The 20,934-nt window shown below is 43.0% G+C and overlaps 1 protein-coding gene across 1 annotated transcript; it reads right to left on the minus strand.

Moving 5' to 3' along the window:
• Positions 1-7,523: 7,523 nt before the first annotated feature.
• Positions 7,524-7,820, minus strand: LOC116910525 (keratin-associated protein 3-1). The gene has a single exon (XM_032914429.1). The coding sequence runs from the start codon at positions 7,818-7,820 to the stop codon at positions 7,524-7,526; it is 297 nt and encodes a 98-aa protein (XP_032770320.1).
• Positions 7,821-20,934: the final 13,114 nt, after the last annotated feature.

The following is a 20,934-nucleotide window of genomic DNA, read 5'->3' on the forward strand; positions in this document are numbered from 1 at the left end:
TGTTCTCATTCTCTGCTTTTCAAACCTACTAATTTTCCAGGCTATAGCTCACATACCTCCTTTATAAATCAATTCTTCTAGATGTTTCCATAGTTTTCCAAGCTGTCTCTCAAGTTGACCTGCCATGTATTACAGCTTCTCTTATACTTCTTTCTCATGCCTGCATGGGGCCCTTCTGAGTTTGGAAACATGTCCTTAGTCTTGCTTATCTCCTTCAAGCACTTGAGAAGATACCTGGGCATCAGAGGCATCTGAGACATGCTTGGAATGTGAGTGTGTGCATGTCTAATGGCCAGTTTGGCTGTGCCTTCAAGGACACATTTGAGTTTGTTTAAATATTCAGGGAAAACAAAAGTTAAAGGTAGGTGCTGATCTTGGAATTTAAAAACAACTCTAAGCTTTGTATAAATGTGTTTTATGAGTCAGGCAGTCATCTGCATGTATCTGCGTATCCTAGTGTGACTTCCTTTCAGCTATTGAGATTTATGTTGGTGTCATCAGAAAGTATAATTCTGCTGTACACATTTATAGCTTCATGATGCATGTGTCAAGAGTCCTTGTGTAATTACAGCATTAGACACTGAGACAACACAAGGTTTGGGGAGTAGTGGTGTTTATTTACCTTTAAAATATGGAGATCTAGGAGAACAATTTTTCCATTTATTTGCAATCATTGTTCAAAACACAGAAAGAATACTTCTGTAAAAATGAAGTCTCAGGGTCAAAGCATATTCCAAAGTGCCTCACTAAAGCTAAGCAACCCTCAATAGCAACCTTTGCAGATCCATAGGGCAAGGTAGGGAAGCTCTTTACATGCTTTCCTTTAGCAGCAAGAGAGGTCACACTCACAAGGTTCAACACAGGTGGAAACAGAGATTCCTTTCAGGTTTGGGGCAGGGTAGCCCTTGTTGAGCAGCCAACACGATGACACATAGGAGTCAGGCACACAGCAAGGTGGGGGGCAAGTGTCACAGAAGCTGGACTGAAGGAGGTTGATCTTGTGTGGACAGGTGCTGGGCAGGCAGACTCCACATGGACAGTATACATCAGAGGAGCGGAGGGTGGTAGCTGGGCCAATGGGGACGCTACAGCATCCTTGCAGATAGGAATTGCAGCCAGTCATGGTGACAGTGAACCAGGTGTTGTTGCTGAGGAAGGTGTTCTTCCAAAAGGTGCCTGTGGAGGGCTTTTTATACCCACCTATTTCAGGGAACATGGCCTCCGCCTTCGGCATGCTTCCTTGTTGATGTTTGCACAAATCCACACAAATAGCGCAGTGCCTTCTTTATCAAGCATGGGACAAGCACTCGTGTAGTTTTATTTGGCTCTGTTGCTTCACTCAAACTTGTTTCCTGCAGCAGCAGCTTTTTCTTCTTTCTTTTTTTCTTCTTTCTACCAGACACGTGGTGGTGTGTTTGTATGGATCAGAGGGAATAAATGAATATTGAAGACATACAACATGATTGTGCTAGGAGACAGCAGAGCTTGCTAGATGATTTCCTATATATTACCATGAACATCATCTAGATATGCAAGCAAATATGAACATAAATAAGCCTTTGGTTTTTACAAGGTACAGGTTATTTTAACTACAAATTGAAATGGATTAAAATACAGGTTTTTGGGATGATATGTGGTCTGAGAAATGTGCACCTGCATTTCTTTGCAAGCCAGCAGATAAAAAACTTTTTTGCTTTTCACAAAAACTAACCTACTCTGTCTCTTCCACTGGTCGAAGCCATGTTTAGTGCTGTTATTGATCAGTCAGTCAAATCCACACCTTTTTGCAAATTCCTTCCACTGTAATTCTACTAGAGTGCACGTGGTTGAAGTTAGTGTGTGAGCACACTAAAGGCTATTGGTTGGCAAATCCGTTCACTGGAATTAATGTGCTTACTGAATCTCTAGTATGTCCTGTAAAAGCATTTTTAAAAACGATAAGCTTTTCTCTACTGTGGCTAGCTCCCAAATAAATGAGACAGAGACTATAAGATTTATTTGATAATCTTTACAGCACAGTAGCCTAGCAGTCATTAATCTATTATGCTCCTCTAAGCTAATCTGGTTACCTCCCAGGCAAAATCCCTGAGATACCTGCATTTTAGTATTGGTCTTCTCTCTCTGCCCAAGGTATGTGCCCATGAAGTCTCTTTAACTCTTTACTTTTGCCAAATTCTCTGTCTCTTTCTCTCTCCCCATCCCCTGGCTGGGATTGGAATTCTAGCCCTATTCTCTCTTCCACTCAGCCATTGGCTGGTTAGCTTTTATTAACACATCAGAGAATAAATGGAGAGCAATGTTTATACAGCGTTCAGCCAGGAGAGTCTTAGGGCAAGCATTACATGCCATGTCTGGACTGTGACCCGATATGGGAGCAGAGAAATTAGCATTTGAATAATACAAGGATAATCTTTACACAGGACACAATAACATTATGTCTACCATGTCCTAAAGGGTGGGAAGGAGGCAGGGAAATAGAAGATAGAGATGGCCCTGTACTTGTAGGGAACATGATCTGATGGAAGCCACTAGCAATATTTTAGCATATGATTCTAAAAACAATCAAAAACGTGTTAAAGCTATGGAGTTTCAGAGTAAGCTATGAGGAAGTTTTAGAGTCCATTGCATTATAACTTACGAGTTGTCAGGACTACATGAGGTTATTTAATTTATAAGGACTTCAGCTTTTCAACTGCAAGTCTAGAAAAAATAGTTAACTACTCATTATATTCTTGGTACTATGATAAAAGCCTCCAGCATTGTGCGTGGCAAGAAAAAAATGATTCAAGGCATGGAAGATGCTCCCAAGGCTGCTATGAGAAGTCCCAGAGGTGAAAACAATATGGAGGAGGGTGGCAGGACTGAAGAAGCTTTTGTGGAGAAGCTGTGTTAAGGTCTTTTAACAGATGTGTTTAGAAAGAAGTGCATTTCACAAAAGAAAAGCAATGGCTTCCCCATCAACTCTGCACTGCCACGACTCTCAGCCCTTGCCCTACACTAAATCAGTCACCCCTATTCTTGTGCCTCTGTTGAATGCCATATCTACCCATAGTGCTTTGCTTCATGGTTTGGTTCACAATTTCTTTCTCCTTGGTTACAATCCCTTTCAAAACAGGGACATTTTATCCATTTTGGTATCTCCAGTCCTGGCTGAGTCCTGAGGTGATGGGGTGGATTGTAGAGACTGAAACAAGAGGATAAATAGCAAAGGAAGGGAGGTATTAAGTAATGGTCAGTGGCAGCTATTGTGCTGTGATCATGTGTCACCTTGACTCAGGAAGCAAGTGAAGGTTCAGCCTCATTCGAGGTTCTTCAAAAGGGAGAATTTTAATGTAGAATGTTTGTTTGTTAAGTGGCTATCAGAGAACTGAAACATCCAAAGAGGGGAAGTTGGGATTTATACAAGAAACAACCACCAGCTCTCAGTCCGGAATAGGGGTGACACTGCTGTTAGTTAGACAGAGATTAGGGGGCGGGGCATCAGAACAGAACTTTCCCTTCTGGGTGCTGAATGGCAGTATGCTTATAACCATGGAAGTTCCGATCCTGGGGTCCTTGACAAAACCACTAAGCCCTAGGCAGTGATGGGGAGGGGAGAGCTTTATGTAAGTCACAAGCTTGTAAGTTGGAAGACAGGAAATTTTGCCCTAGAAAGGCATTGTCCTAGAGCAGTGCTTCTATGGAACAAATGACTTTAATATAGTTCCTCGTCTTGTGGCGACCTCCAAACATACAATCATCTCACTGCGACTTTATAACTGTAATTTTGCTACTATTATGAATCATAATTTAAATATCTGTGCTTTCTGATGGCCTTAGGCCACTCCTGTAAAAGAGTCAATCAAAGAGGTTGAGATCCACAGGTTGAGAACCACTGTTCTAGGGGTTTCAAGAGCAAGGCTTTTGTAAGGAGTTATGGGGAAGTATATCCAATTGACAAGCACCAGGGTATTTATAATTTTTGAGTTATCTGCTTTATTAACACATATATTTGCTGCTGTGATCTGGAGGTCACTGGATGTCTCGGGTTCTATAGATCTAAAGAAAAATTAGTTATTAGACAGTTAACCATATGACTGGACCTGGGAAGATGGTTCAGTCAGTTGAGTGTACAACAGATTCTGTGAGAATGATTGCACTGGCTGTGGACGGTCCTGCCTGTCTCTCTGAAGAGCTGAGTCATTACAGGGTACCGTCTGTCTCCCCAGAGAGCTGTGTCATGTTTCAGTAAAAACAGAAATCTTGAGGCATCACAGTATTTTGAGCAATTCTTTGGAAATAATAGTTAAAAGGACAAGAAGGGTGGTAGGGTAAAGGCACACTTTGCCTGGGGGAGGAGCACTGAATATGTAAATCAAGGTCAGATGGGGCACTATGGCAGAATGGAATCTATGTTAGTCTTGAATCAGAGACAATGGAAGAAAAACTTGGATGCCAGGGACAATCTGATGAAGACGTATAACTCTTCTGTTGTCAACACTATATAATTTCTTAACTTAAGGGCATTTTCTTTTGCTTGAAACTCACTAAGACAATTGCTATCACATTTGCCAAATAGTCTGCATTTACCTCAAGCTGAATGACTTAGACAGCAAACCAGTACAGATGAAGCTAATCAGTCCTTAAGTCGGACCGAAAAAACACATTTTGCTCTTACTTTGAAAACATTTTTCCTTCTCTTTTCTACATACTCTTGTTTGTCTTATCCTATGCTTACCCATGAAGAAAGCTGGAACAACTTTGATATTATATAGCCAAGCCTACAATTTCAAGGGTTGTTGAGGTGTGTTCTGCTGAATAAGCAGCCATCAACAAGAACATTTTGTTCTTATCTGGGAAGGGAGGTAGGCAGGTTTATCATGGTAGAAAAAGAAGGAATTTGGGGTTCTAGAAGTTTTTGGATTTACATATGTCTTTGTCACTAGTGAATTTTGCAACCTTTGGAAGTTGCTTAGACTTTCTCGGCTTCTGTTTCTCCAATCTATAAACTGGAGGAAGGAAATGACTGTTATCCCTCGGAGATTTTTTTAAAGACAAATGATGTCTGGCGTGGACGATACCTACCTGCTGGGGTATCTGGGACAATCAGCAAACCTTAGTCACTACAGTTGAGAGCAGTACAGGCAGACAGCTGGAGTGGGGACGGCCAGGGGTATAGACAATGTATTGCTTTTCCCCTTGCTGGGGTAAAACAAACACCCAACAAAAGCAGCATCAGGAAGGGAAGGTTTACTTTAGCTCACAGTTTTGAGAATATCATCCATCCAGCGTGGTGTCAGAAATATGGGGTATCTGTCAGGCAACACGCACATACACACACACACACACACACACACACACACACACACACACACACAGAGAGAGAGAGAGAGAGAGAGAGAGAGAGAGAGAGAGAGAGAGAGAGAGAGAGAGAGAGAGAGAGAGAGAGAGAGGAGGTTCCAGTTGACCTCTGTCTTTCATTGAGTCTAGGGCCCCAGCCCATGGGATAATAATAACTCTGACTGTGTTTAGGACAGGACTTTCCAACTCTGCTATCCCAATCTAGAAGTTCACTTATGACATGCTCAGAAAGTTGTCTACTAGCAATCATGATTAGCCATTACAAAGTATTTGTTATCTGAAGTGTTTCTGGAAAAATCTACAATGCAGTGTATTTAAACCAGAAGACACTTTAAATGTGATTTGGTTAAACAACCCATTTTATTAACTTAAGGTTACAGACCCAGGAATCTTATGAAACTTGTTCAGGGCCACAGAACCAGCCTGAAGCAGTGGACTTTTTTCACTGACCCAAGGGGCCTTTGCATAATAAACCATGTGGTGGCTATAGTAACACATTTAGAGCTATTTTCAATATCAAAAAATGAAGACAATATTTATCCCTTATAAGGACAAATGGGATTGATGGTTACTATAAATATGCTGATACTGTGTGTACACCAATACTTAACACATTGATGATCAAAAAGTGAAGGAATTAAAAAAATATTTAGGAAAGTCATCTGGGAAAAATGCATGTTTTTCCAAGTGGAAGAATGTCTTTTTGGAGAGAAAGCTGGGACTACCTGATAGAAGTCACATTGAAAGGCTCTCCTGGGACAGCTCACTGCTATAAATATATATGAACATATTAAAACGGTCTCTGTCCTTTCGGTCATTCAGTTCTTATAGCAGTTCTAAGAGATAAGCAGAGGATGGGATCATAACAAGGACAGCTAGACTGTTGTGATACCAGACTACAGGTATCAGGAGAGAAGGGGGGAAGAAGGGGGAAAGGGAGGAAGGGAGAAAAGGAGAGAGGGAGGGAAGGGGAAAGAGGAGGGAGAGGGGGAGGGGAGGGGGAGGTGAGGGGGAGGGAAAGACCCCAGGTAAGAAAATTTTTTTTTGGTTCTTTTTTCGGAGCTGGGGACTGAACCCAGGGCCTTGCGCTTCCTAGGCAAGCGCTCTACCACTGAGCTAAATCCCCAACCCCGTAAGAAAATATTTAACCATGTAACTAGATTGCAGCACTCTGGGTAAGGAAATAATATAATAATCAACACAGAGATTTCTTTTTTCCCCAAGAGGAATGTCTGTGCCATCGGAAAGTCATGGCTATTTCTGTTGTTTAAAGAACACTTCATTTTGGTCTAATATATTATGGATATTTCAGTGACATGACAGTATGCATATGCCTCTTGAACCAATCTTCTTACTTCTAAGAATAGTTGGGGTTATTCTGTAAACTCAGAGACCTCACTGGAGGGAGCAAGGAACAATATGCTGCTATTTCCATAAAACCAATTATTCACCAAGACAGCATCCATCCAAACCTCTTCTCTAGGACCCTTCAAAGGTGGGAATTCTTCCTTCTCTCTTTTTGCAATAAACACCAGAGCAGTGAGTGTTTGGCTGATGTAAATTACAGCCCAGGGAGCTCAAATCATAAGACATGATGATAAAAAAAGATACCTAAAAATGAAAGCAGTTTCATGTCCGGTGTCGTGATCTACAGTATTATTGACTTATTTGCCTTTGGTCTCCAATTCCTCTATGTTTCATGCTACGTAATTTCTACTTATTTACACCTTTAAGCTTTTCCAGGCAAGCTCATTCTAAATGCTAAAGCTTTTACACATTTATGGTTCTCCCACTCCAAAGGGAGGAGGGAACTGTTCACATGTGAGACTTCTCACTGTGCTGGGATGGGTAAGAACTTGCTGTCTACCGGAGACAGACATTCTGCTTTTCTTAAGAGGAAACACAGATACAAACAGCTACGAGGCCATGGTTGCTAAGCCAGAATAAAGTTTATTAATGAGTAGTCCAAATGGTTATCTCTCAAAGAAGCAGGAATAGAGCCTAAAAGAGAGAAGGTATCCATCTGTTCCCAGAGGAACGAAGCATTAAGAATTGAAGCATGTCCATGGACCCCGCTGGTCCTAGGCCTTGGGGTTGATTAAGCAGATTTGATGCAGGCAGAAGCAGTTGCTGCAGGGCAGGTGATGGGGAGGGTGCTGAGCCTGGGAAGAAGACTTGACTGCTTAACAGCAGGGCTCACAGGGATTCTCACAGCCAGGTTGCACATAGGTGGTAAGGTTGATGCCACTCAGGCCGGGAGTTGGGTGGCAAGAGTTGAGCAGCCAGCAGGTTGGCACGTACACTTCAGGTTGGCAGCAGGGTGGGGGGCAGGGGTCACAGCAAGTGGGCTGCAGGAGGCTGATCTCATGTGGGCAGGTGCTGGGCAGGCAGACTCCACAGCGGCAGGACTTGTCAGAGGAACAGATGGTGGTGGCAGGGCCGGTGGGGACACTGCAGCATCGGGCAACACAGCAAGCCATGGCTTTGGGAGTGGGGTTGTGGTAGTGTTGAGAGGAGAAGTCAGTTGATGTCTGAATGCTCTGTCGTCTGCCCTGGTTCTTATATACCTGCCTCCCTGGGCGTCAACCTATGGCCAGGATATTTTCCCCATGTTTCAGCTTATGGCTGCTTCCATAAAAATCCGTCTAATTACTTAAGTGTTTATTACCTAAGACACATTCCTTACCTCATAAAAGGGATTCAGGTTGTTTTGTTGTCAAATAAGGACTCTTCACATTGGCCAGTTGTCATTGCTTCATCATTTCTGCCTTCAAAGGCTCTGAGCCATTATCTTCTAATCATCACACATCACTAATAGTGGCTTGGAATGGCAGGTATCCACAGCTCTTTCCCGTGCTCCGTGTCTACTTGACAGATGAAGACTGCGTAGGGGTTGTGGATTTCTCTTTTTCTAGCAACCACGGTTTTCCATGAGATAGTTCAGACACTGACTGTAAAAGTGAGAGAAAAAAATTAGATTTATGCCAAGGCATTGACTTGGAAAGGAGTAGATGGAGTCTATAAAGACCAGGTCAGGCAATGGGGAAATAAGTACTTTCCTATAGGATTCTAGATGATTCCAGAGGGGGATGTTGGTGGCCATCAAGAGCTGTATGGGTGATGAGGATCAGTGCCCTTATAACTTCATCTGACTGTGCTATGCACTTAGATTATTTATCACTCAAAGATGACTTGTGTTGGACCTTAAGGATGAAAGAGTGTTCCTAAACTGATGTCCTCAAACCACTGCTCCAGGGGACACCAAAGGAGACTGTTGAGGAAATTTGGGGAATACTGTCTTCCCAACTAGAGGGTTTCTCAGAGCCTCCAATATGCTAAAAGGCTCTGGGTGCTTTCAGTAAGATAACATAACATGTATCTCCCTCAAACCTCCTTGACCATACCACGTTTAGTTTGCTTATTTTCATAAATTAGCTCGCTAGGTCAGCATTCTTTGGAAACGCTGGTGTTTGAAGTTAACTGTGTCTTTCCACATTCCATGTTCTTTACTACCTCACACGTCCTCCTGCTGGGAGGTGCTGTTCCTACCAAAATGAAGAAGGCTTTCACTGTGCAAAGGTAGGTAGGAAATGTGAGTCCAGGTAGTCAAAAGTCCCGGGGTTGTAAGAGAAGGTTGACTTTACAGACTAGTTTTATAATCAAAAATACTATGTTATACAAACAAGATGATTTGAAGGTAGGGGGGGTAACTGGGGAGATGTTTGTGTAATGAAGGGTTGTGAGCAGGGAGGTATGGCATAGTTGGATGGATGTCTTAGTTAGCTTTCTAGTTCTGTGATAAAGACCATGACCAAGAACAACTTGGGAAGGTAAGAGTTTCCTGGGCTTACATAGCCCGTGGCAGAATCCACTGAAGAAAGTCAAGGAAGGAACTCCAGGCAGGATATTGGAGGCAGCAAATGAAGCAGAGGCCATTGAGGAACATTGCTTACTGGTGTGCTCCCCATAGCTTATTGAGGTTGTTTTCTTACACAACGGAGGACCACCTGCCCAGGAGTGACAGCATTCAGTGATCTGGGCCCTCCCACATCAATCATTAATCAAGGAAATAACCAACAGACTTGCCTGTAGGACAACACAACAGAGGACATTTTCTCAGTTGAAGCTCCCTGTTCCTAGGTGAGCCCAGCTTGTGTCAAGTTGACAAGCAAACAAACACTAACCTGGACAATGGGGGTAGGAAAACATGAGCTGGGATTTCTCATCACATTGTTCAGTTTGGGGGAACCACTTTCTAGGTGGCAATCAGTTCTTACAGTTTACGTTCATATGTTTAAAATAACTGCCACACCAATCCTCCACTAAAGCCTAGCACTTATTGATTCACTGTCCCAGGCATAATACTTAGTATTAAATATCTATTTTCTTTCTATATCCTATAAGAACAAGCTATGTCCCTTTTCTTGGTGATAAAAAGAGCATAGATATATTATTGAGTATGGAGTTGCATAGCTAATGAAGAATGACTTATCTGACTCACAGCTCATGGAAATGTATACACACATATGTACACACACACACACACACACACACACACACACACACACCGAGGAATTGAACATAGAATCTTTCAAGTGCTCTACCCTTGAGCTATGTCTTCAGTCCTAAACTTCATATAATTTTAGATTATATATACATATATTTTCATCTACTAACTCATTAAAAATAATCTGTGCTGTGTTTGGTAGTCAGAGTACATCAATAAGCATTCAGATTGGTTCCTTGTTACAGTGTCCATCACTGTGACTTCCAACTGACAGTCACGAATCAAACCACTGAACACATAAGAACTTTTAGACAGTGACAGGTGCTAGAAGGAAATAAAACATATGGAGTGACAAGGAGAGAGCATTGGAGTGTGGCCCCTGTGATTAGGAAAGTCAGAGGTCTTCTTTGCCAGGGTGAGTGAAGAACTACGATGGGAGACGATGTCAAAGAAGTCAGTCAGCAGCTGGTCAGGTAGAGTTTTCCGGGATAGCTGACAAAGTTTGGATTTTATTTTAAGGACATTGAAAACTTCATGAGATGATTTACATGTTTTGAATTTATTTTTAATTGGCTTGTACCAATTGTATGTGTTTATGGGTTTCATGGTATCATTTTAATACATGCATTCAATGTATAAAAGCCAGGTCAGGGTAACTGGCATATCTAGTACTCAGACACCATATTTCTTCAGGTCTGAAACATTCAAATTCACCTCTGATAGCTATTGTGACATATTAAATTAATTGGCAGATGATCTGAATTTTTCAGGGGCCATAAAAAAAATCAGAAGTTACTTATTTTACTCACTTTATTTAGAGCAGAGAGTGATAGGTTTCACGTTTGAAGGAAAATGATCTGCCCCGGGCTGGCATGGAAGCAGACTGAATTATAGAGGCCAGGAGAGAGGGTGGACACTGGGCAACTGATACAAGAAGGTAGAGTTTGGGCGACATTAGCACGGAGGTGTTGACTTGCTTTGCTAACTGAGAGACTGTGTACAGAGAGAAGCTGAGGATCCTCTCCATCCAGGTCTCAGATCTACTCAAGGGAAGGGGCGCTGAGCAAAAGCTGCCTGGGGATTAGGGAAAGCAATCAATGTTGCTTTCAGTTTGAGGCCAACAGAGCCAAGCCCACGTGACCAGGCAGGGCTGGAAGTGGAGCGCTGGAGGCTCCAGCGCACAGATGGAAATTTTGCTTACTACCTTCCAAATGGAGACTCATGATGCTTTTTATATGCGTTAGTCACACTTTGTTGCGAGCCTCCCTGTGCCTAACCAACAACACCGTGGATTTCCGGGTTGATCTTGGGTGACCCCTCCCACTCCGGCATCTCCTGAATCAGCGGCTGTGTTAGCAGCTTCCCACTTGTGGGTCACTCAGGACTTCCCAAACTGTTTGGAGGAGGAGTTTATCTCTTCACAATAGTAGCAATCTTTGAGGTTTCTCATTCTAATAAAAGTGGCCGTGAGCAAGAACACGCAGGTAGGTCTGTCTTACCTGAATGACACACTCTTCCGGGTTTCTGATATTTTTATTTCTTTGTAAAGAAGATGGAAGGGAAATATGGTTGTCGCTAGGGATACTAGGAATATTGATCCTTACACTGCAGAACGCCCACTTTGTAGGTGAAGCATCCATGCAAAGGATTTTGAGCCTGGGTTAAGTGATGCCCACCCCTGACATCCCCACATCCCCATCAAGTGGTGTTTTTTACTCTAGTTTACAGAGTCAAGTTTGACATAACTCTCTCTGTCTATATTTTTAGATTCGCTTATTTCACGTGTGTGAGTGCTCTGCCCACATGTATGTATGTGTAACAGGTGCATGCCTGGTGCCTGTGGCGATTGGAAGAGGGCATTAGATCTGGAAACTGGAGATAGAGACAGTCGTGAGGTAGCCTGTGGGTGCTGGGAACCGAACCCGGGTCCTTCACAAGATAGACAAGTGCTCTTAACCTCGGAGTCATCTCTCCAGCTGGAAATCAACATAACCTTTGCTGCTATATTATCTTGCACTGAAGATTGAGTTTAGGTTGTATCATTCTTTTTAAACGGCAGTAGTGATAGTTCTCTGAGCTCAGCTTGTGTGCACGGCTGTTGGGTAGGTAACAGAGGCAACTCTCTCACTGGTCCCTGCCGACTTATGCGATCTCATCGGATATGCCGCAAGAGCTCTCAAGCTGTTTGAGCACAAGGGTGCATGTAGTATCCTTTCAGGTTCTCGTTTAAACCAGCTTCCTCTGGCTGGAATTCTGAACAATTTTGGGGGGACCGTAGGTTTGCTTTATTAGTCTTGTGTTTTACTGTAAGCTACAGAGGCTGAAGAGGGAAGGAGAGTAGCATGCAGTGCAACTGTGAAGAAATACATACTTTCCCAAGATTAATGTGGCTGGGGAAAGGGGCTCTGAGTAACAGTTATCTTTTTAAAAAGTATTTTATTTTACATGCATGAACCATCCTGCATGCGTGTATATCCGTGCATCACATCCACGACCGGTGCCTTGCAGAAGCCAGAAGAGGGCGTCGGGTCTTCCGGAAATGGAATCACAGCCGGTTGTGAGCCACCATGTGGGTGTTTGGAACTGAACCCGCGTCCTCTGGAAGAGCATCCAGGGCTCTTTGGTTGCTGTTATTTGTTTTGAGAAAGGTCTCTCTCTACGTGGTGCTGGATGTCTTAGAGCTTGGTATGTAGAGCAGGCTGGGCTCATAGGAGATTCTCCTGCCTCTGCTTTTTAACAGATGGGATGAAGGGTGCGTGCCATCATGCCTGGCCAGCAAGTGCCCTTAGATTCTGAGAGAAGATTTAAAGATATAACATTGAAGGGGCTGGAGAGGTAGGTTAGCAGTTAAGAGTGTGTACTGCTCTCGTAGGGGACCTGAGTTCAGGTCTCAATACCCAAAACTCCAGCTCCAGAGACTCTGTCACCCTTTTCTGACATCCACAGGCATCCACAGCCACAGGTACACACACACACACACACACACACACACACACACACTCACACACACAAATAATATATGTGAATGTGTTTGTGTGCGTGTGGTTTTTTTAAGGTTACTATACACTAATTGTAAATTTAAATATCTCAATGATAGATTTCACCTTAGTAATCAGATAACATTTCTCCTTACTGTCAGGTCTACATTAAGACTGTTGTTGAATAAGAAGGTGGGAGCTGGGGCTCTTTATTACTCTTTACATCCCCTATGGGTGGTCTGAGGTTAAGCTGAGGTTTTAGCTTCCTAGTGTCTCACTTCTGGAAGGTCTTTCCCAGTCTTCAACAAAACCTTTGAAGTCAGTGGAGTCCCTGCCTTCTCCAGATGGGGCTGATGTCTCTCTGCCTTGCTCGGCTGGAGTCCTGTGATGTGGCTCATGTGTGGACAGGTTAATTAGGAAGAACCAGCTGGGCCCCAGAGTCTCTGTGAGCTTGGCTCCTACGTCTTCCCTGTGCTTTGCTTATCATTTACACTTGTGACGTATACTGAAGGGACGTCATTCAACGTAGACAGTGTAGTTGGGGGATGGGATAGAAGGGGGCTGTTTACATTCTAGTTGGTCAGCGAGAGGGAATTTGGTCCCTCTTGGTCCGGTGTGAAGAAAGAAGAGAGCGGGAAGGAAGGAAGGATTATTACATGAGGAGAAGATTTAGGAGAACATTCCTACAAGTACTAGGAGTGGTGTGTGTGTGTGTGTGTGTGTGTGTGTGTGTGCGCGTGTGTGTATGTGTGTTGTCTATGTGTGTGTGTATGTGTGATGTGTGTGTGTGTATGTAGTGTGTGTGTATGTGATGTGTGTGTATGTGTGGTGTGTGTGTGTGTATGTGTGTGTATGTGTGTGTGTGTGTGTGTGTATGTGATGTGTGTGTGTGTGGTGTGTGTGTATGTGTGGCGTGTATGTGTGTGTGTATGTGATGTGTGTGTGTGTGTTTGGAAGATAAGAATTCATTGTAAATCCCAGTCTGGCCTCAGACTTGCAATGCTCCCTCTTCAGCCTCTTGAGTATTGAGTGTTGGGATTATAGGCTTGTGCTAGCGTGCCTGGGTACGTGTTTGGTTTTTAGGAGTAGATTAATTGGATAAAGGGCCAATCACTCCGTGAGAAATTACTTGGGTTAATCTCCTTTCTTGTTGGCACAGTTACTTCTCATCCACACCTCAGTGACTGGCGACTCCTGCCCTCACAATATTCTAAAAGGTTTTGTTTTTTTTCCCTCCAAAAGACAGATTTGAATGAAGGGAAGCAGAGAAAATAATCTCTTGAGTACTTTAGTGGTGCTCACAGTGGTTCTCGAGCTAGTGAATCCTCTCTGAACAATTAAAAATGGCTTCAGAGAATCTCTGAGACTCATCTACAGTCAGTCAGCGAGTAGATTTGAGGTTTGAACTTGGGATTTCTGTCCAAAGTTCTTTTTTTTTCTTTAACTCTTTATTTATTTTATTTTATGCGTGCAAGTATATTGTTGTTCTCTTCAGACACATCAGAAGAGGGCATCAGATCCCATTACAGATGGTTGTGAGCCACCATGTGGTTGCTGGGAATTGAACTCAGGACCTCTGGAAGAGCAGTCAGTGCTCTCAACCACTGAGCCATATCTTCAGCACGAACTTGGGATTTCTGATTCCTCTCATCATCTTCTCATGTTTCTTGCCTACATTAGGAAAACCATTCAAGTCATTTGTTTTGCTTAGCACATGCTAACATACAAAATAAGACATTGACATCTTCCCAAACCCAGCTTTACTCTCTCCCTGGTCTTTCTTTTATTCAGGTCCTTTCTGCTCACTAAACAGTGAGTGTTGTAATAAGGTTTAAAAACATGAACCTTGTAACCTTGGTCAAACTTTTACCATTTTGTCTTCCTTGCCACCGCCGCAGTGAAGAAGCTCGGACCCTGTCTGCTTTGTGCTCTTGGCGACTGCCGCTCCCACACGCTGGCTGTCACTTCTAACTCTCCTCAAACTTGCTCGTCATTCCTGATGCCAGCTCCTCTGGAGATCCCCAGATACCTCTTCATCCCACAGTATTGTTAGCACACAATGGAGACTGTGCTTAGAAATGAACAGGCCCTATGTGGAGTCACACTTACTGCTCTGGATTAGCATTCGTCACGCTTACAAAAACGACTGCTTACCTCTCAAATCCTTAGCTTCACCCAGGGCTTCCGTGCTCCAGTGGATGTGATGAGTCACAGTCCCTCCCTTCAGAATTTCCCCAAATTGCCATATGTCCTTTGACTTCTAAAAATAATTCTTGCCTTTTGGCGTTTAAAGAGCGGAGTGGGGTTCAGGCTTCTTCCATTAGAGTTGTGGTTTGGGGGCATCTCAGGAGTCAAGAGAGGGTCTTCCTGGGCATTATCCTCTCCCTGTAAGAAACTTCCCCTAGAAAGTTTCTTAGTTACCAAGTTCAGTGGTGCTGGGAGATCTTCTTGTGTCTAAAGTAGATTCAGTGTGGCCAGAATGCGATTCTCTGGGTGTTCGCTCTAAAGTACAGAGACTAATATGTTTCGAAATCAGCCCCTGACAAGCAACCAAAAGAGTGAGTGAAACTCCAAGCAAACAGTTCACTAAATAATTTAAAATTTTAAAGGAGGCAAATAGAAGAGTGGTTAATCAGGAGACACGAACTAAACACACTATTTGCGCTGAATTAATTTAAATCATTTTTTTAACCCAGTTGTTGGCTACGTGATTAAAAGGGTTTAAAGAAACCCCTACGACATCATAAATTTAGTAAATGCAGAATGTGTGCATTTTGAAGGAAAGGAGGGGGAAAAATGAAAGAAAAGGAAAGCACACAGAATTAGAGAGGGTGTTACCCTGAGGAGTGAAACCCACTTTTTGGAAAGGTGTGGCTGGCTAGCTCGTGTGATGGGCGGAGAAGAGCAATGGGGTTAGTTCTAAGAGAGTGGAGAGAACTACAAATAGAACCAAGGCACCATCAGGGCAAGGATGCACGCCTGCTGGAGTGAGGCAGCGATCCTGGGTGATAATGCTGGCACCCGCTGGGCATAGGAGTGAACAGAAAACAGAAAGGAGAAAGGGCCAGGAACCTGCTCTGCAGACGACGCAGTTTTACTCTCTTGCCCCCTAGTGGTCAAGTCTAGCAGAGTCACTGGCAGAGCAAAGAAGGGATTTGCTGGGCGCCACCACAGGGATCACAGAGATTGCTATAGAGGTCAGAGGGAGGATGGAGGAGGTGAAAAATGCAATTTAACAACAGGCACACGGATCAGTGCACTTTGAAACCTACACAAGCCAAGACAGTCATCCTTAGGCGTTCTGAATCGCCATACAACGTCATTTACTTAGAGTTTCTCTCTCTAAATCTCTATCTCTATCTCTAATATATCTATCAATCAATCATCTATCCTGTTTATGTGTGTATGCACTTGTGGAGGTCAGAAGATAACTTTGAGGAGTAGATTCTCCCCTTCTACTGTGTGACTTCTGGAGATCAAACACAGGTTGTCAAGCCTGGGTGTGAAGCCCTTTCATCTGCCGGGCTATCTCACTGGGCCTCTGCTTTCCTTTTGAGAGAGGGTTTGACAGCGTAGACCAGGCTGTTCTGAACTCAAAGAAGTTTTTCTGACTGAGCTTTTGGAGAGCTGAGACGACAGGCCTGACTCTGTTCCTTAGGCAATTGCCTCTTCCTGAAGTGCTACTCGTGGCTGTTTGTATTGTATTTTTTTCACATATGCTTGTCTCGTTCACATGTACATATGTGTGAATGCATGTGCAGACCAGAGGTCAATGTCAAGTGTCTGTCTTTACCACACTTCATCTTAGTTTTTGAGACAAAGTCTTTCACTTGAACATAGAGCTCAAACAGACTGGTTGATCAGTAAGCCTGAGAGACCTTCCTATGTCAGTTTCCCATTGAGATATATATATATATCTCAATGGATGTGTGTGTGTGTATCAGTATGTATATATATCAGTATGTATATATATATAAAATTTAAAATATATAACATACATGGCATATAATATTTATGTACTATTATACAATATATTGTAATAGAATTACATAGTAATGTATTATAGACATATATATTAGGACTGAGGGTTCCAGAAATCATCATGGCTTTTTGAAGATTGCTATGCTCAGCGTTTTATGCTGATGTTGAGAACCAAGTCCAGGGCCTCATGCTTGTGCTGCAAGGGTTTAACCAGGGGAACCACATACTTAAGGCTCTTCTTGAGCGTCAAGGTTGGAGTTAGGTGGATACTTTTTCTCCCTTTTATAAACATGGAGAGAAAGCAAAATATTTACTCATCTGCAAAACCATGATCACAGAATAGGTTTCCTAAGACTGACCTATTAGGTAAAGTTTCATCCATGTGGAGTTAGTTTAGTCTATAGTACCACAGAAGGAGGGGCAGAGAGGAGGGCAGTGTGCAAAGCACATTCTAGACTTTCTAAACAACGATTTCTTCAGTGTAGCATATCCCAAATGGTGCAGTAGTGATCGTCAACAAGCCATAGTTTCTGGAACCCTCGGTTTTAACTGGTGGTGGGTGATGATGGTACAGTGGCATTGGTAATTCTTTCCTTCTGGCACTTCATTTCTTTATCTGGCTCTCGGATACAGCTTGGGATTCTTCACCTGGGGGCTGATTTCAACCTTCATTCATGGAGAGTCTGGATCCACAGTGGACCTATATTTTTTCCCATCAATTTTTTTTTCGTTACCAAGTTTCAGTTTAATATCTGGCATGCCCATTGAGCCCTTTGTTACTACAGTTGAGTGACAGTCACTCAAAGTTCATTTCATGATTTAGGATGAAGGGTAAAAGCCAGTGGAGTGAACTGCTTCCTGTCCATATGAGTTCAGTAACAGGAAGAGACCAAAATATCGAGATGGCAGTTTTGTTTGTTTGTTTGTTTGTCATCCTTAAAAACTGAGACCTCTAAACCATCAGAGCTCACAGTTGTGGGACAAGAAACAAGGAAGAGTCTGTGTTTAAAAGCTATAAAGTTACTTTTCTCCTATTGTCTCAGAAGACATTGCAACTGACACGGGTCACAGGTTCAAAGCATGTTCTAGACCCCGTAAAGAATTATTCTCCAGTGGATCACAAATGATGCCACAGCAGGGCTCAGGAGGCCACTGGCCTTCTCTGTTAGGCTAGCCAGTTTGGGTAAGAATTTATGGGAGAAGACTAATCAGTTCCACAGGCATGGGTTTATTTAAAACTGTATTTTCTTTGCTTTGAGATGAATTACACGATGAGAATCAAGGTTGTGTGGGATAACACCACAGAAGAGAGAACCTTCTATAGGCATAGGGCTATCCAGGCCCAGATTACAATTCTTCTTCCAGGTAAGTCGGAGTTCTGATCCTATAATGGAAGGGATTGAATACAGTAGCTTTGCCTTGAGTTGTGTAGTTGGTCTGCCCAGAGGATGGTAATAGATTAGGAACTTTTTGTTAAAGGTGTTTTTTTTTTCTTTTTTTTTTGACAGCTTAGGTATTCCCTAGTAGAATGACCTAGTTTGATATTGGAGTGTGGGAAATCTGTGTTGTGGAGAGCAGTATTCCAGCGCTGTCAACCACAGGCTCCATTGTACATGGTACATCAAGCCAACACCGATAGAGCTGAAGGAAAGAGTGGAACAACAGACCGAGAACATTCTACCGTGTCCACCTGCTTCCTGAGAGACTTCCCTGCTATGGTTGTAAACCCTTACTTTGGAGTTGGGCCTGGTGGTGCAGGCTTATGATCCTAGTGGGCAGTGGATGAAGGAATCTTAGTTTCGACTGACACGCAGTGGTCTGAGGACTGTCTCCTCAGTTGGTGGATGTTTAATTGAAATAATCATGTTTGGCAATTATGACAATTCCCACCTTTGTGCAGTCCTGAAGGATAGATTTCAGCTCAAATGACAAGACATAGAAGGCCTAAGTAGAAGCTGCTAGATGCTCCCTCAGGTATCAGGATAATTTTGCTAGTTCTGAGAGGAATTCTTGATATCAATGGATATCATTACCAAGGACTTGAAACTAGCCAAGATGCTGGTACACTACCCCATTAGCTCACCCTTTTTTCCTATGAGAAAGCGGAACAATTTTCGAGAATAATAAAATAATTGTATACTATTATCTCAAAGTCATTCAGCTAGTGACCCCAAATGGCTCCGGTATTCAAGGTATAGTATCTCTAATGGGGTCAATTAACCCAGAGTGCAACTAAAAATACTGTTTAGAAATGTCCATCGTTACACCAGGCTAGTTTATTTTGACCCAGTTGATACTAACTTTCCTGTTCTTGCCTTAGGACTATGCCAACTCTTTTATCATGTACACTGGAGAGAACTTAGTCATTGCGACCTTCCACACACTCTATCCGTCTGTTAGCTGGATGACATCATGCTGGCTAATAGAAAGCATTGGATGTCTTATCCAAGAGACAAATCCTACAAAAAATAAGAAAACGATGACTTCCGTGGTGTTTCTTAGAGTCCAGTTGTGCAGAACAAGCTGAGATCTCTTCTCTAACACTGGAGAAAACTGCTTTACTTGGAACTAACTTTAACTGGAAAAATGCACAACTCTTTATGGTGAGATTTGAGACGTTATGAAGTCAATATCTACTATATTTGAGTGTGATAGTCTAAGCTGTTTAATGAAAACTCGAAATGCCATTGGAGCCTAGGAGATCAAGAATGATGGGAGTCACTGTAGTCAACTTCCGTTTGTAATACAGGTCGTTACTTCATTTAAACCTTACAAAACAGCGGGTCCAGTGGTGTTGGGGATGCACGGAAGAAGACAACTGCTGCATGGAGCCTCTGGTGCAGTGGCAGAAGGATTGAGAGCAGACCTGTGGGGTTCCGTGGAAATGCATGCCTTCCTCAAAAACTACCTACCTGCTGATAAACTTTTGGCGTGCTTGTGAGCAAAGCCTCCTTGAAGGCAAAAACCAGCATCACTTGTAATGAAGTCAGTGATATCTGGTCACTGAGCTGTAAGATCGGGTACACACAGGAGTGGTGTGAAAATGGAGAGTGGACGTGAGACTGTCCAAATTGTACAAGTAAGTTAAATGAGCAACGGCCTGGACTTTTGATACATCATTGTCCCCTCTCCTTCAGTCCAGGTTCAACCACACAGATAATTTCTCTTGAACTATCTCTTGAGAAGGCGTCATGGGTTATAGGTGTTTGTAGATAACATAGTGATGCGGCTGAACGTAGATAGCACCAATATTCCTGAAAGGACAAGCTGTCCTTTTCACAAAGAACAGCTCATCAGATGCTCCCTTTAAAAATAGAGCATCTTCTCCAGCCAAGAGCAGAGAGCAAACTAGAGCGATGTTACCGAGCTGCTAGAGATGTTCAAAGTGTAAAGAGGGACTTGCTGGCCATTTCTGGTTTGGCAGTGGAGGAGCTTGGAGAAAACATGGACAGGAAATGAATCCAAACAGCAGTGAGTTCTGGAAGAAGACCCAGGCTCTAGATGAGACTCATTTGACTGACTTCAGTTATGCAACCCAATAAGCTTTGGTCTTCAACTTTGGCCAATGTCGGCTCTGTGGCTACCGGGAAGGAAAGGCATTTCAGAACCTTTGTTTTACATTTTTTATGGCTCTCTGAAAATGGCTTGGCTTGGGTGTTGCGATCTCAAGTTGGTCACTTTCCTTCTGAGAGCACTGTAGAGCAGTGCTAGAGGAGATTCTCTCCCTCATCCTTCATAGTCATCACTGTTGTCCAAGAGTCAAGAACAGACGACTCCACAGCACAGGACGCAGAACACTTAACTATTAATTGCTTCTGTGCCTTTGGAAGAATGGTGTTATGGTTGAACTATTTAGCATATGACCTTTCCAGATTGGCTTATTTCATTTACTTTATAATAAGCCAGATAGTATTTCATTCCTCAGATGTCCCAGAGTTTGTCTCTCCCATTTACCTACAGAATCAACATCAGTGAAGGTCTTCAGAGTGGATCTCATTTGGTTATATACAGGAGCACAATTTATGGATTCAATGGTAACAACGCGTTGAGTTTTATAGCAAGGTACCAGAATGCCAAGTGGCTGTGGCATTCTGCATCCCCCATCAACAACCCTGAGCTTTTCTGTTG

Source organism: Rattus rattus, chromosome 9 (assembly GCF_011064425.1).
Source record: "Rattus rattus isolate New Zealand chromosome 9, Rrattus_CSIRO_v1, whole genome shotgun sequence".
Lineage (NCBI taxonomy): Eukaryota > Metazoa > Chordata > Mammalia > Rodentia > Muridae > Rattus > Rattus rattus.

What these genes read in the sequence shown, in the direction of transcription:
- LOC116910525 (XM_032914429.1), bottom strand. Translation starts at nt 7,820, where the DNA reads ATGGCTTGCTGTGTTGCCCGATGCTGCAGTGTCCCCACCGGCCCTGCC.